The sequence below is a fragment of the Thunnus maccoyii genome, chromosome 15 (assembly GCF_910596095.1).
Source record: "Thunnus maccoyii chromosome 15, fThuMac1.1, whole genome shotgun sequence".
Classification (NCBI taxonomy): domain Eukaryota; kingdom Metazoa; phylum Chordata; class Actinopteri; order Scombriformes; family Scombridae; genus Thunnus; species Thunnus maccoyii.
In genome coordinates, this window is record NC_056547.1 from 16,481,105 (window position 1) to 16,495,348 (window position 14,244).

Below are 14,244 nucleotides of genomic sequence, written 5' to 3' on the forward strand. Positions count from 1 at the left end.
CTTTTATGTGGTGAGTCTTTGGGACTTCCAAAACACAGCTGCTTAATCTAGTCTTAGTTTACATTGCACTCAAAGGATCCGTGTGTATAACTACACTTAATACCTGTAGATTTCCTCTAAACTCTGCCCAAATGGCAACCCTAAAGCTTTTGATGCTACACGGCAAAATGCAGGCAAAGAAAGTAAGACAGATAAGGACAATGTAAATATAGCTGTATAACCTTAGACCTGTTTGGCTTGTTTAGTTATGTTCTATACTTATGTGCCAAGTCTGTTGCACAAGCTGATCATTGAGGAAGACATTTGACTGAGGGCCTCAATCTCTGTAATGTTATCAGCAGATCAACGGGGCAATCTGCTAGTTAGCTTGCAAGTGGAAATTCTTCTGCCGGTTCTTAAAGGCTCAGATATACAGTAACAGATTGGATCAATTTCCGTATTTGCTCTTACGACTTGCAAACAGTGCAAAACTGATTTTTCAAAATGATGAATGGATTTTCTTTCATAATAGAAATTAATTACAGTAGAATTCTTAAAGCAAAAAAAATATTTTCTTCATAAGTTCTTGACTTTAAATTTGTATCCTTGCTTATCTACTCCTCTCTGCTCGTGTCCATAATTCTGTCTGGAATATAAAATTTTAGTTTCCTGCTCTCTTACAGTGCAGATATTTTGCTGCCTGCTCTCACCTCTGCTTACGTTCTTTCGCTGTTATTCTTGGTTTTTTTCTGCCAGAAATTTTTAGCAGTGGCTCTTGGATACAAATAAACCACTGGGATTGTAATATATGAAAGATACAGTAGGCTATTGACATATTTTTCAACACTTTTATGACCTCCTCAGTACTACGTGAGTGTGGCCTACCAACAGCACAAGCCTGTACTGGAATTCTGTTTTTTGGCTAAAACTAACAGCAAGATGCCCCCCTTCTTCCAAATGACTTCCACAGACTTCTACAGAAAATTGCAGTGCTTGAAATGAAAATCCATTGGTTAGAAGTGGAAGTGACTATGTGGGAATCACACCACTTTACCATGGACTCAAAACAGTGGACAAGAGTATGCTAACACACGTCTAATTAGCACCAAAGAGACTTCCAAGAAACAAGAGGGCTGTGTGTCAAGTAATAAATCTATAAGTAGTAGTCATTTCCCTTGGAAATAGGAGGATGTGTCACAGGCAGAGCCCAGCGCCCTGGGATTTGCATTGCGACTGGCTGGCCTGCATTAACATCCAGGCAGAGCACCTCATCAATCCCAGTACTTAGAAGGACACAGCTGTGGACACCTGTGAAAGGGAGAACAAGCAACAAACCTCCCCAACAAGCAACAAACCTCCCCAACAACCAAGTGTACAACTTGAAAACAGATTGGCTCCACTGTTGCAGGAACCTGAATCTCTGTCAGATGACCTGAATAATCTCTCATCCTCTCACAGCAGGGGAAGGCTGTGTTCAGACCAAATCACGCAATGTGTGAAAAACAGCAGCCCTCCCATTCATGTGAATGGGTCAGTGCATTTTCGGGGGCTCATTAAAAAAAAAAATGCAGTGTCATCCGGCAAAAAAGTTGAACCAGGCTCAACTTTTTCCAGAACAGAACACGTCATGATGTCATCCGACGAGGCCAATATATTCAGTGACCAATCATGTACGCGGGCGATCAGACTGAAGATGCTCACGGGAAGACGAACCTTGTTACCATGTAGCTTTGTATCATTCCGCTGTTTACTGAGGAACTGTGAAGTTGGAAGAGAGACTCATCGCTGCTGTGATGACCTTTCCAGAGCTGTACAATCTTGCCATGAGGGAGCACAAAGACATAAATCGCTGTGCACTCAATTGGCGTTGTGTTGGGCTGCAAGTTGGAATTTCTGGTTAGTATTTCTACTTGTATTACAATTAGATGCGTCACACAAATAGGCCATGTAGTGACCCGCCTAGACCTCCACAGAACCCTGTGTGGTAGTGCCGCATTGCCGGATTTGGTCTGAATGTGGCCTAAGGACTGAGAATATACCTGAAAGAAAAAGGATACAGGGAAAGCTTGCCCTCAAACTCTTATTGTGGGTGACTTTGTGCAGTATGAACACCAAAATATACTGCTTTCCCAAGGATAGGGCCTCTGACTTGATAGAAGGAATCCCGTGGCTGCACACCCAACTGTGGAAAAACATCAAAGTGCACAAAGGGACCAATGATGTTGTGAAACAACAGTCAGAAGTACTGAAAGCAGACTTTATTGATCTGTTGAGCACACTCAGCTGTTTGAATGCTGAGATACTTATCAATGGCCCTCTACCGCCAGTTAGAAAAGCAGAGAGATTCAGCAGTTTGTTGGCACTGAACATTTGGCTTTCAACCGCATGTACATGCAGTTCCTTCACTGCACTTTATCGACAATTTCAACTTTTCTGGGACCGCAGACATCTTTGTAAGGCAGATGGACTTAACGAATCAGGACTAAAATTGTTCATCTCTAACCTATTTTACTTCTTGAGTCACCCATCTATTCTCTCTGCCAAGGACTAGAGAGGAATCAAATCAAGAAGAAGACCTAACGCAACGCTGCAGAAACCTTGAAAGAGAACCGCTTCACCCCCACCTGAAGAGAGTTTACAACATCAGACATCAGAGCCAAAAGGGAGAGTCTCCATGCCACTCACCAGCAAAAACCTGTGAAGATTCATCTTCTTCACCACCCCAAACCTCATCCAGGTCACCCTCCTCTCCAGTGACCCTTCTTTCTCCCTCCTCACCACTCTTGGAGTTCACTGACCAGATGGAAGTCCTGGTCACTGTTGGGACCAAACTTGCGCCCCACCCATTTACTCTCCCCCAGAACCCCCCTTGGTGTCCACTTCCACCACTGGCTTAAGTACTCAGCCAGCTTTGAGACGCCCGCCCCCCTTATATCAGGAACAAACTCCCAGAAAACTTGAGGTCTGCTGCAATTCTCTGTTCTTTTAAATCAAGGCTTAAGATTTTTCTGTCGCTGCCTTTTATTAAATTAAATTAACCTTCTTATTCATATCTCGTACTGCACTGTAACTTTTATTCTCCTATTTTATTTCTTATTCTCTTAGTTTATTTTTATTTTCTATTTCAGTATTTTTAGTTGGATTTAAATGTGTCTTTTTATAATGTTTTATGTAAAGCACTTTGAATTGCCTCATTGTTGAAATGTTCTGTACAAATAAACTTCCCTCGCCTTAATTGCTTTATTTTTTTTTGCATCTTTTTTCTTCATCAGGTTTGCTGACTTGTGTGAACTGTATGAAAGTGAAATGGGGGGCTATTCTTCAGGTCATCTCCACTGTAGCCAAGGTTCTAGCTCTCATCGTCATCATCATTACTGGCCTGGTGAAGCTGGCACAAGGTAGGAACTCAAACATACTGCTGTAATCTTGTCCTTTGCTGTTTCTAAATTGGATCTTCGAAAACTTTACATATCTTCTGAAAAGGCATGGGACACTAGTTATCAATATACTTAAAAATGTTTAAACACTTCTTCTTCTTCTGTTAATGTGCCGCCCTGTGTTTGTATAGGTTTTGATCAAAACTTTGAGGACTCATTCAGTGGCTCCAAACTGGACCCTGGTGACATGGCTTTGGCTCTCTATTCAGCACTTTACTCCTACTCTGGCTGGGACACACTCAACTTCATCACAGAGGAGATCAAAGACCCAGAGAGGTACAAAGTCTGACGTTTCAGAAAGATTTCACAAGAAGCTTGATTCTTTTTCATTCCTGATACTCTTTACTTAACTACGCAACTATAAATAACTGATTGTAAGTCCAGCGGTAAATCTGACTTATAACTAACTTATCGTATTTCAAAGTCATCAAGCCCTCATCTCACCCAGAAGGAACAGTGTGTGTGTGTGTGTGTCACAGGTTTTCTTCCATGGCGCATTTATTCCTGAGTGTGTGCCATAATACTTTTTTCAACTCTCTAAAGGAAACATTTATACAACTGAGAGCTTTAAGTTGGTGTAAACCAATTCTCTTGTTCTTCATTGTAGAAATCTTCCCTTGTCCATCGCTATTTCCATGCCTGTTGTCACAGTGATCTACATCTTGACCAACATAGCTTACTACGTCGTCATGGATGCAGACAAAGTGCTCACCAGTGAAGCTGTTGCCGTGGTGAGTATCTGAAGATCGTCCTAAGCTTCAGCACAAACTTTGTCTGGTGTCCATGTTCGCTAATGAGACCGTATCGCATCCAACAGTCAGACTGTGTGCATACTAATGTCTACCAATAAACTCTTATTAGTACATCACAGGGTCTATCCAAATTGACAGCATCTGCTCAGCCTCATAGGGTCAGCAGGTTTTGATCTTTCCTTCCTGTCTTCTGCCGTCTGTTTCAGTCTGGCTGGCAGCCACTGGCACTAGTATCTGGTTTAGTGCTCCCTTTTGGTTATCTGTGACTCTAGGAGTCAAGATGATGACAGGAATCTCATTTAGCTAAAGAGGTTAGCGCCCCTCACAGGAACACAGGGAAGTTGATGATGTGATTAGTGCATGGGAGGAGGAAGAGTTGTGCTCAGGCTTGTTGACAGTAGTATTTGATAATTGATTTTATTTGAGTATTCAGTCTAATGGTTTACTTTTGTCCCAGCTGTCATTGGACATTGCACACTGTTTAGACTTTATACCTTGGCACCATACTGAATGTTCGTTTCATTTGAACTTAAAACCTTGTCTGCCACAGACTTTTTAAAGCACATCCTTATTAGGAATCCTGACTAAGCATCATCAAGAAAGATCCTTTGAATTTCAAAGATATTAGTCTAATTTGCATGTAAAGGTGTATCAGCTTTTTTCTTTAGCCTGAATTTTCCTGCTGAAAGCTACAAGTAGTAGTGATAGCTAGCAAGTCTTCCCTCTCAAAAACGGATTTTTAAAAATGAATAACGCCCTTCATTGGCATGTTTGTTGACAAGTTCACCAGTCACCGTAATTAACATAATTAGATCATATTACAATGCAGGCAAAATGGAGATATGAATCCTTATTAATACCAGGTGTAAATGTAAAGGATCTTGGATCACACGTAATATTACCTGCTGTAAATGATTTCTAGTAGCAGCTACGTTAGTATTTCTGTTTTTATGACTTCATATAATGCCTCTATTCATGACTGTAGGAAGTTAAGCAACAGGTGGCCAACGGAAGAAAATGTTTTTAAAAAGGGAACTACAGTGTTGATGGGTTTAGTAGCAACTACACTGACATTTATAGTCGGAAACATGACCTCACAAGGCAATGATTGGTAACATCCTGATGTTAACATACTGAGAAGTAAGAAAAATAACTTCTTTTTTTTTTTTATTACTCACTCATCAGTTTGCACTTAGTCACATTATTACTAGATCTGAAACTTGACTTGTGTTTCGCAGATTTGAATATCTATCAACCAAGATATAGTGTATTATTTTTTACTGTTACGCGCTAACCTTCTGAACCTGTTTTTTAATGTCCGGCTGGATTTCAGGATTTTCAATACAGTCATACTGTCAGTGGCCAGGGAAGATGTTGAGAAGCACTGATCTCACCAAAAAAATGTATATAAAAGCTGAGCGCTTTGTTCTCTCTTTGAATATCCCCTCAGACCTTTGCTGACGAGGTGCTGGGCTGGGCTCGGTGGCTGATCCCTCTGGCCGTGGCCATTTCCTGCTACGGAGGCCTCAACTCCTCCATCATCGCTGCCTCCAGGTCGGTAGATAAAAGCACACCTGAAGCTACTCTGATGCATTTCAGCCTTCCTTTATTGCAGATTTACAGAAATATTCTACAGAATCCTATTTTGATGACAGTGTTTAACCATCGCACATTTTTTTTCTCCTGCAGGTTGTTTTTCGTCGGTTCCAGAGAAGGCCACCTGCCTAATGTTCTGTGCATGATCCACATTAAGCGTTTCACTCCAATTCCTGCCCTGCTGTTTAATGTTAGTATCAAATCAGTTTAGTGTGTTTTGAAATTTACCCAGCGGATTTGGTCATTTTGGTCACCCCCTGATGTTGTGTCCTGAGTTTGTGTTTGGTTTTACCTTCCCAGGGTGCCATGTCACTGCTCTACCTGATCGTGCCCGATGTCTTCCAGTTGATCAACTACTTCAGTTTTAACTACTGGTTGTTCATAGGCCTGTCAATCGCCAGCCAGATATACCTTCGCTTCAAAGCTCCCGATCTGCACCGACCTGTTAAGGTATTGATGCAGCATGAGTGCTAACATGTATGAATGGAGGTTAATAGTGACACTGCCTTCCAGGCAGACATGGGTTCTCACTGTGGTATGAAGTCAATGTGCAGAGACATGAAATTTATGGAGAAGGTGACAGTAGTCACTGTGAAGATTTACAACATTAACATTTTTTCAAAGTTACAGTTTTGTGGTCATGCAGTTGAGAGCAGGGGCTGACAACTCATTCAGCAGACTTTTGATATAATGTAACAGGCATCGTTTGCTGATAAGCTTGGAGGGCACCATGGACAGTATCTTTGACAGGATTATTTGACATAGTTTCACACTTTTTATTAACAACTTTCTTCAACTTTGTAGACTTATGAGATTTCCCTGTACATTTCAGTTGTCACGTTTTTCTCTCTACTGCCACTTTTTGTTTTCTTGTAGCTGTCACAAAGTTCAAGAAAACTTCAGCCTGAATGACTACATTGTGATGACTCCAAGAACTAAATCAAACACGAACACAGAAAATTTATTTTTGTTATCAAAAACTGTTTATCAGTGTGGCATTTAATTGCTTCTTGCAGGTGATAGTCAAGTGTCAGATATCAGAATTCCCTACAAGAACTTAGTTACACCTACAATGAATACAGTAGTTTTAAAAATGTTCCCTACTTGCAACTGAACATGACTGTGACTGCTGTAAATGTAGTCACAGCTCTGACTACATTTTACTGTGATTGATTACATATGTTAATAAAGTGAACCCAGTGCCTGGAAGGCAGGAAAATTAATCTCAATCAAAGAATACAAACAGTGAATTGTTAGTAACTTGAGGCTAACTCTAACCTGTGAAATATTTAGTAAATGAGCATACAGCAGTAGACGCACATGTTGTTGACCAGAGATTGTAATGTGAAACTAGTCGTGGCTCCAGACACCTGGATAAATATAATTCCCTATGTCTTCCTGACAGAGAGATGCATGCTGGGTGAACAAAGCCACCCACTGACAAAAGGAGTTGTATAATCAAAGCTCTTCATACCTTTTTTTTAAATCTCAAGCTAATCTCTCAGCATGTCATTGACGCCCACAACCCTCATAAATTGCGGTGGCTGAATACTAAACTATATAAGCAATGAACATAGAAATGAACAGAACAAATGCGAGTTCAGATAAACAGAGATATATATATATATATATATATATATATATATATATATATATATATATATATATATATATATATAATATAATATAATATAAATAAAAGCTGTTATCTGTCCTACAAACAGACTGTACCTTAACTGCCTGACCGATCCTCTCTATGGCCTTTTCCATTTTGGACCTGTATTAACATTTGTTTACCCATCAACAGTATTTCCACTGTACGCCTGACATACCTCATGGTTTTCATGGTTCAGTGGTTTTTGTTATGAGTTGCGACAGTGTTTGGGCCTGTGGTGTTTGAATCTGTTAAACTGGCTTATTTGCTTGCCTTAGTAAATTTAAAAGTGACTGCACTGCTTACTGGCTAAGTAATTTAGGGTGAAGAGTTAAAGTTGTCAAGAGGATATGGTTTAAACTAATATTTGTTAATGTAACTGTTTCATACTGTCTTTCTCCCCAACCTTTCATTACCCTTGTTGCTTCTTTTTCTGACTACTTTTTCTTTGTCTCTGACTTCTGCCTTTCCTCTCTCTGCCTCCTGCAGCTGTCTTTGTTCTTCCCAATCACCTTCTGCTTGTGCAGCGTATTCCTGGTGGTGGTGCCCCTCTATAGCGACACTGTCAACTCTCTGGTGGGAATAGCCGTGGCGCTGTCTGGTGCACCAGTCTACTACATTTGCCTCCACCTGCCGCCCAGCTCCAGACCAGCCTTCCTCGGCAAAATACTCAGTAAGACAGCGGTTGTGTCAGAATAGTGGTCATACTCATACTCCTTCTGATAATCTTGAGCTACTAAAATAATATTTTATTAAGCTCAAAAACATTTCACTTTTCAAAATGCATATTCTAGAAATCATGAACCTTAAACCATCATACACAAACCTCTGGGTGCCAACATGCTGGATTTTCTAAGCATTGTAATTCTCTCATTCATGCACAATAAGCATAGCATAACCAGGGTAAATTATCTTATTTTGAGTTATTGTACTCTAGTGTGTTAAAGGTGTACGGCTGCAGTTAGCTATTGTTTTCATTATTGATGAATGTGCAGATTATTTTCTCAAGAAAATGTCAGTAAATACAGAAAAAAGCCTGTTACAATTTCTTAAAGCTCATGGTCATGTCTTCAAATGTCTTTTTTTGTCTGATCTGCAGTCTAAAACCCAGAGATATTCAGTTTATTATCATGTATGACACAAAAAAGCTTCAAATTCTCGCATTTGAGTAGCTGCAACCACTGAACTTTTAGCATTTCTGCTTAAAAAAATGAATAAAACTATCAAAATAGTTGATGTTGACCAGCTAATCGATTAATCAACTAGTCCTTGTAGCACTATATAGGAGACGGCTAGGAAAAACATGGGAAGAACAGCCCACCACAGGCGGTGGGAATACTTTCTGGGCTGTTACTGAGGGTTTAGATTAGTGTGAAAAGTGTAACAGCTTTGCCCGGATTAAATGATGAAAAGTATCCCCAAGTGAATACAAGAGGAGGACTTCACTACGTGTTTTTATTTGAAACATAGTTTGTAAGAGTTACAAAGCAAAAAAACAACACCAGCATTTCTCAGGACACAGTAACATTGTTGATTATTGCGGTCATTATGGATAACTTTTTAAAGTAGCTTACACGTCTTAGCTTGACCAGCTGCCATAGGCTAATGTAAAAATTCCTCTTAGTGTTGTCAAAAGCTGGAGGGGGATTGAGATTAGTGTTTCAAAGTTCAGTGTACAGTACTATACACGGCACGTACTATAAAGAGTTCTGTAGTGCAAAGTCAGACCTTTTGTAAATATAAAACCCACCATTACTATATTTTCTCCTGTATCAAAGATGCTCTTTTGACAACAAACCTTGATTTTTCTTCTTTTTTTTTCCCCGTCACTACAGATTGGATCTCTCTATACACCCAGAAACTGTGCATGTGCTGTGTGGCCTCGCCTGATATCGATCTGGACAACATAGACCCTGATAAGATGGAGTGACGGAGCAACAAAGGACTCGGGTTGAAGTACTGTATGGAGGGATGTAAGAGGAAGAATGAACAAATGAAGGAAGCTGTGAGCTGCAGACAATCAGGATTTGGATGAGTGAGGCTTGATTTATTTAAAGGAAGGAGAAACTGGAGAGATGAGCTCAACACACCACCTCCTCCTCCTCCTCTCCCTCCTCCTCCTCCTCCTCCTCCCTCATACATGAGCCATATGAATAAAGGAGCAGGATTTTACTTAGATTTTGTACACTATAACCCACCCAACAGACAGCACTCTACAGATTATCTTGGTGGACCTCCTGCACATTTACAGGCTTGAACACAACGCAGTGTTGGTAATAAAATTCCCTCCACACGTACCCACACACTGCATCTCACACGCACACACATAAGCTAATTGAAAGCCTTAGAGGTGACACTACAACATATGGAAACTAACAACCCGGTCCAGAAGGAGCTGATTCAGCAAAGATCTCTGATGTGATTGAGGTGGTTAACCGTTAAAATATATGTTCTTTACATGCCTTAGATATGTTGCATCATGTTTCTTATGTTGAGTTACTGTAGCTCCTGTGAATGTGTGAAAAAATTGAGCCTGGATGGTTTGAACCAGTGGTTCCCAACACTTTTTAGCTTGCGACCCTTTAAAGTGAAGCAAAGTCAAACAGTAATTTGTCCTTCTTATTTAATAATTCTTAGGAGCATTTAAGCGGCTATAATCAATATTTTTACTGCCAGTGGGTAATGTGAGAGGTATTGCTTGTGGTGATGAACCTACAGAGAATTATCAGCAACACTGCAGCTCCCCTCTGCTTTACAACAGCAAGTTTCAGCTCATTGTCAGCTTTCCAGCTTATAGCTGTTTTCAGAGAAAAGTCTCTAAAACCCAACGGTACGCTTCCTGCTCAGCACCAAACCGCAAACGGACACAGTTAGCGACTAGCTTGTGAACATAGTGGAGCATTTAGCAGCTAAAGAGCCAGATATTTCCCTCCAAAAATAGCTAAAGGAGAGTGAATATCGGACTTACATTCAGGTGGACAGAAACACGGCTCCAAATGAATGATAATGTTGCTTCATAACTGCTGGATGTGGAAACAAGCAACTGTTTGTTGACAAGTTTGCCCTATCATCTTAAAAGGTGGGGTGTTCACAACTTGTGTCCACTACCCCCAGGTAGCCAATCAGTTAATGCAAGTATTTTTTATCCTTTTCAATTGTTTTCTCGTGAAACCTCAGATTCATCTCGCGTCTTAATGGTTACCTCCCGGCCCCCGGATTGGGAACCACTGGTTTAAATAAACACTGAAAGGCGCAGACCTCAAAGATCCCACTACCTTTGTGTAAAGGTTTTGAGGGGTCAGTCAGTATATGGTACTCATTAATGTATTACAGTCAAGAGTTTTTTAACTTAAGAGTTTAAGCATCAGCTGCCTGGAAGTCTGACAATGTTCAGAAAAAGATTGTTGTTGGACTTGTTGACAGACCTCTGCGACAATTTGCACACCTGGCATTTTCCGTTTTGTTGTACAACAACCACTTTGGTTGTAGAAAGTGTTATTGTTGCTGAACTTTTTAAACTCTGAAGGACTACATGGACAGGCGGAGAAGTTTTTGTAATGACAATCTAGTTCAGGAGAAAGATTTACAAAAGTGCCATTACTTCTTGCAGTAAGAAACTTTTATGCGAGCTTGTTGTGATGTGTCAGTTGAAGGTTAAACCTGTTATGAATATTCCTCACCATCTGTATCCTGCTTGTGTTCCATCCAAGTAATGCTACAACTTTATTAGTCTTAGAGGGAAATCCTTTTTGGTTGCATTTTCAGGGCTTTTTTGTTGGATTTCTGGTGCCTCCTGGTGGTAGCTAATATTTACTACCACTTATAACATTTCCCCAAGTGAAATTCAAGACTCTAACTTCAACTTGTGTGTTTTTGTTTATGTTGTTAGTGTCATCTTCTCACCTTGTTTCTCATTTCAGCAATTTACAAACACACACTGCTGAGAGGGATGTTACTCAAGTCTTTATAGATAGTAAAAAAAAAAAAAAAAAAGGTTTTAAAAGTTTAAACTCGTATGTGATGTTGTGATCGTTCCTAGATTCAGCAAATGTAACTGATCGATTGTTTTTCTTCAGAATGGGGTCCAAGTAGATGTAAACCTCAAGATCAACCATGCTGATGTTCACATGTTGCTGATATTTATTATCTCTTGTCTTAAGAATCACAGGTACGATGTTTAATGTAACGCTGCCTTTTTGGACATACCACCAACTCGGACTGTTTTGTCACATTGCAAAACTATAAGTCTTAATCAGGCTGAAAGTTGGACCGTCTTTCTGCTGACAGTGTACACTGAGAAGTGGAAATGACAGCTATAATGTGTTGAGCTACAAGTAGATTAATTAAAACATTTGCTGCCTAAATGTCACAGGTCACTCTTAGATTCAACTTTGGTGTTTGAGTGTACTGTAGTCCTTATGAACTGTATGTGCCTTCTGTGAGTGTGGTCTGTCCAAAGGCCCTGTCTATTTTTGATATTGTAATGTTTCTTTTATGTACGTTGTCTTAGCACAATCGTATTGACACATTACTGTAGTTTGCCAAAAGTTATTCAATTTTTTTTTTCATTTTGAAGTAGTTTCACCAGCAAGATATCGTAGTTAGCTCTCAGCTGGATATAATCAGGCCTTAGATTGAAATCCATATTTAACGTCCACACCAGCCAACACAAGCACACAAATATTTGTGCTTTTTTTTTTTTTTTTTGTACCATGTTTCTTTCTCTGTGCTCAAAGTCATCATTTAAATCCAACTAGTGTGTGTGTTCTTACAAATAAAACCTCCGTTAATCTGCAGTAGCAGGAAATATTTTCAGTGTAGCTCCATATGTTGTCATGTTATGAACTATTCTAATTAAACAACACGGGACCTGAATGTTGCAGTAGAATGTATATTTTTGTGTCTCGTCGGGTACCAAATGTGTGTTTTCTGACTGGCTTGTGTTTGACAAAGTTGTGTGTATTTGTAGAATTGTGTCATAAGTGCTTGCTTTGTTCACTGTTTTTATTTATTTTATTTTGAACATGGACAAACTAAATAGCAAGATTTTTTTTCAGTGCAGGAAGGTGTTGTTTGGCCAAATTGAGGCAGGTGTGTCCTCCGTCTGTGTTTTATTTGAATAAAGGCGAGCTCAGATTGCATTGTAAAGATCCCAGTGACTTTGACTGTTCCTATTCACCTCAACTGGAAACACAAATGTCTTGTTGAAACTGGTTGCAGCATCCAGTCAGTAGAGGTCATGGTCTCATAACATTTGATGAAATCTCGTCAAGCTGCAACTTTATCTGAGATATTAATTTAGCTGCAGGTACCTTCTTTTTTTTTTGTAAATTGTTTGTAAGAAACTGCAGTGAAGCTGTAAACCAAACTTCAGTTTGCTGTTTCTGTAATTTATGTTAAATTTCTTCCTATATCTCCAAATTTTCTTATATGATTTTCTTAACATAGATTCTATGTTCAAATCAAATTAGAGCTGAAACTATTAACTAGAAAATTAATCAACAATTTTGATAACCGATTAAGGTTTAAATCATGTATTAAACAGAAATGACAAACAGTCTTTCCTGCTGCTCAAATAAGATTATTTGTTGCTTTTGTCTGTTTGTCTGTTTATATCATTAAACAATAAAACTGAGTTTTAAGTTTGGTTTGACAAAAACAAGCAATTTGAAGATGTCACAGCGCTGGAAAATTGTGACTCATTTTGCTTTTTTTTTTCTGACGCTCTGTAGACTAATTTAAAAAAAGATCCACAGATTAATCAACAATAAATTTAATTGAGGCTGAAGTCTGCTGTTCAAGATGAACATAATTTGTTTCTCCAGTATGTCCCTAATCTTTCTATACAGATGTAGTTTTATCTAAACATTATACACACAGAAACAGTCCATGTTTTAGCTTCTCTGACTGAGCGTCTACGTTCCAGCCTCCTCAGGTGGCTGTCAAAGCCACAGCTCCTGTCCATCTATCCACCTACGTCGCCTCCCCAGGGGCCCCGATCACATTTCACCAGGGTGTGCACTCTTCGCCTCAGACGCTGCCTGTCGATAGGTGCTCTTTCCCGGGGAGAGGCCTGCCTCTGTCCCTCCCCAGAACCGAGGGAGTTGTGTTCCACTGACTCATGCATAAAAGATTAAGCAGTGGAGGGGAAATTGAGTCGAGCACCACAACAGCTCTCTCCCAGAGTGTAGAGGACAGGCTGCAGGCAAAGTGAATTATTAGTTTTAACAGGTGTAAGCTGCTAAGGGGGTGTACGTGGCACCGCTGATGCCCTGGAGAGAGTGTCTGTCCTGGGGATGGGCAGGAGAGCTGGGGTGCTGCTCTTTGATGGGTGACTGGCCAATACACACTGGCACCTGCTTGGCACCATGGAGCTGCCTCGACGCCTGAACTGGATAAGAAATCGACCCTGGAGGCCTCATGTCTGCCGCAGGGAGTTCAACCGTAAGTGTGTGTGTGTGCAGTGGGTGAGGGGATTCGTGGATGTATGCCAAGTGTCAGTTAATTTTTCACCTCCTAATTTGATCATGAGATATTGACTTTGGAAGGTCTCTGCAGCTCTGCATCCATGATTCGAGTTTGTCATTTATTTGACTTTTCTGTGTTGTATTTCTGTGCTACGTGCTTACCACCAACTGTTCTTTTAATTGTGTGAGCGCTGCTGCTGTGAACCTGAGAAGCTTCCAGTGAAGTCATCGCTGTCTCGTCATGTGAAGTGTTGTTAGTGACTCCAACTGACTGTTAACTGCAGATGCCATCATGATAAAATCCTCCCGCTTCACGCTGTGGGTTGTTTGTATTGTTTCTGATGGTGTTTGATGATTTT

The 14,244-nt window shown here is 40.1% G+C and overlaps 1 protein-coding gene across 2 annotated transcripts in view; it reads left to right on the top strand.

Annotated features, from left to right (window-relative positions):
• The window catches only part of si:dkeyp-120h9.1 (Y+L amino acid transporter 2-like), a 19,460-nt gene extending 9,129 nt beyond the window's left edge, over positions 1 to 10,331 (top strand). For both annotated transcript variants that reach the window (XM_042434939.1, XM_042434940.1), the window contains exons 5-12: positions 3,252 to 3,377; positions 3,548 to 3,692; positions 4,024 to 4,147; positions 5,619 to 5,722; positions 5,858 to 5,954; positions 6,065 to 6,214; positions 7,908 to 8,091; positions 9,254 to 10,331. In XM_042434939.1, the coding sequence (XP_042290873.1) occupies positions 3,252 to 3,377; positions 3,548 to 3,692; positions 4,024 to 4,147; positions 5,619 to 5,722; positions 5,858 to 5,954; positions 6,065 to 6,214; positions 7,908 to 8,091; positions 9,254 to 9,348 (1,025 nt within the window). In that variant the 3' untranslated portion in view covers positions 9,349 to 10,331. The remainder of the gene's footprint in view (positions 1 to 3,251; positions 3,378 to 3,547; positions 3,693 to 4,023; positions 4,148 to 5,618; positions 5,723 to 5,857; positions 5,955 to 6,064; positions 6,215 to 7,907; positions 8,092 to 9,253) is intronic.
• The last annotated feature ends 3,913 nt before the right edge of the window (positions 10,332 to 14,244 follow it).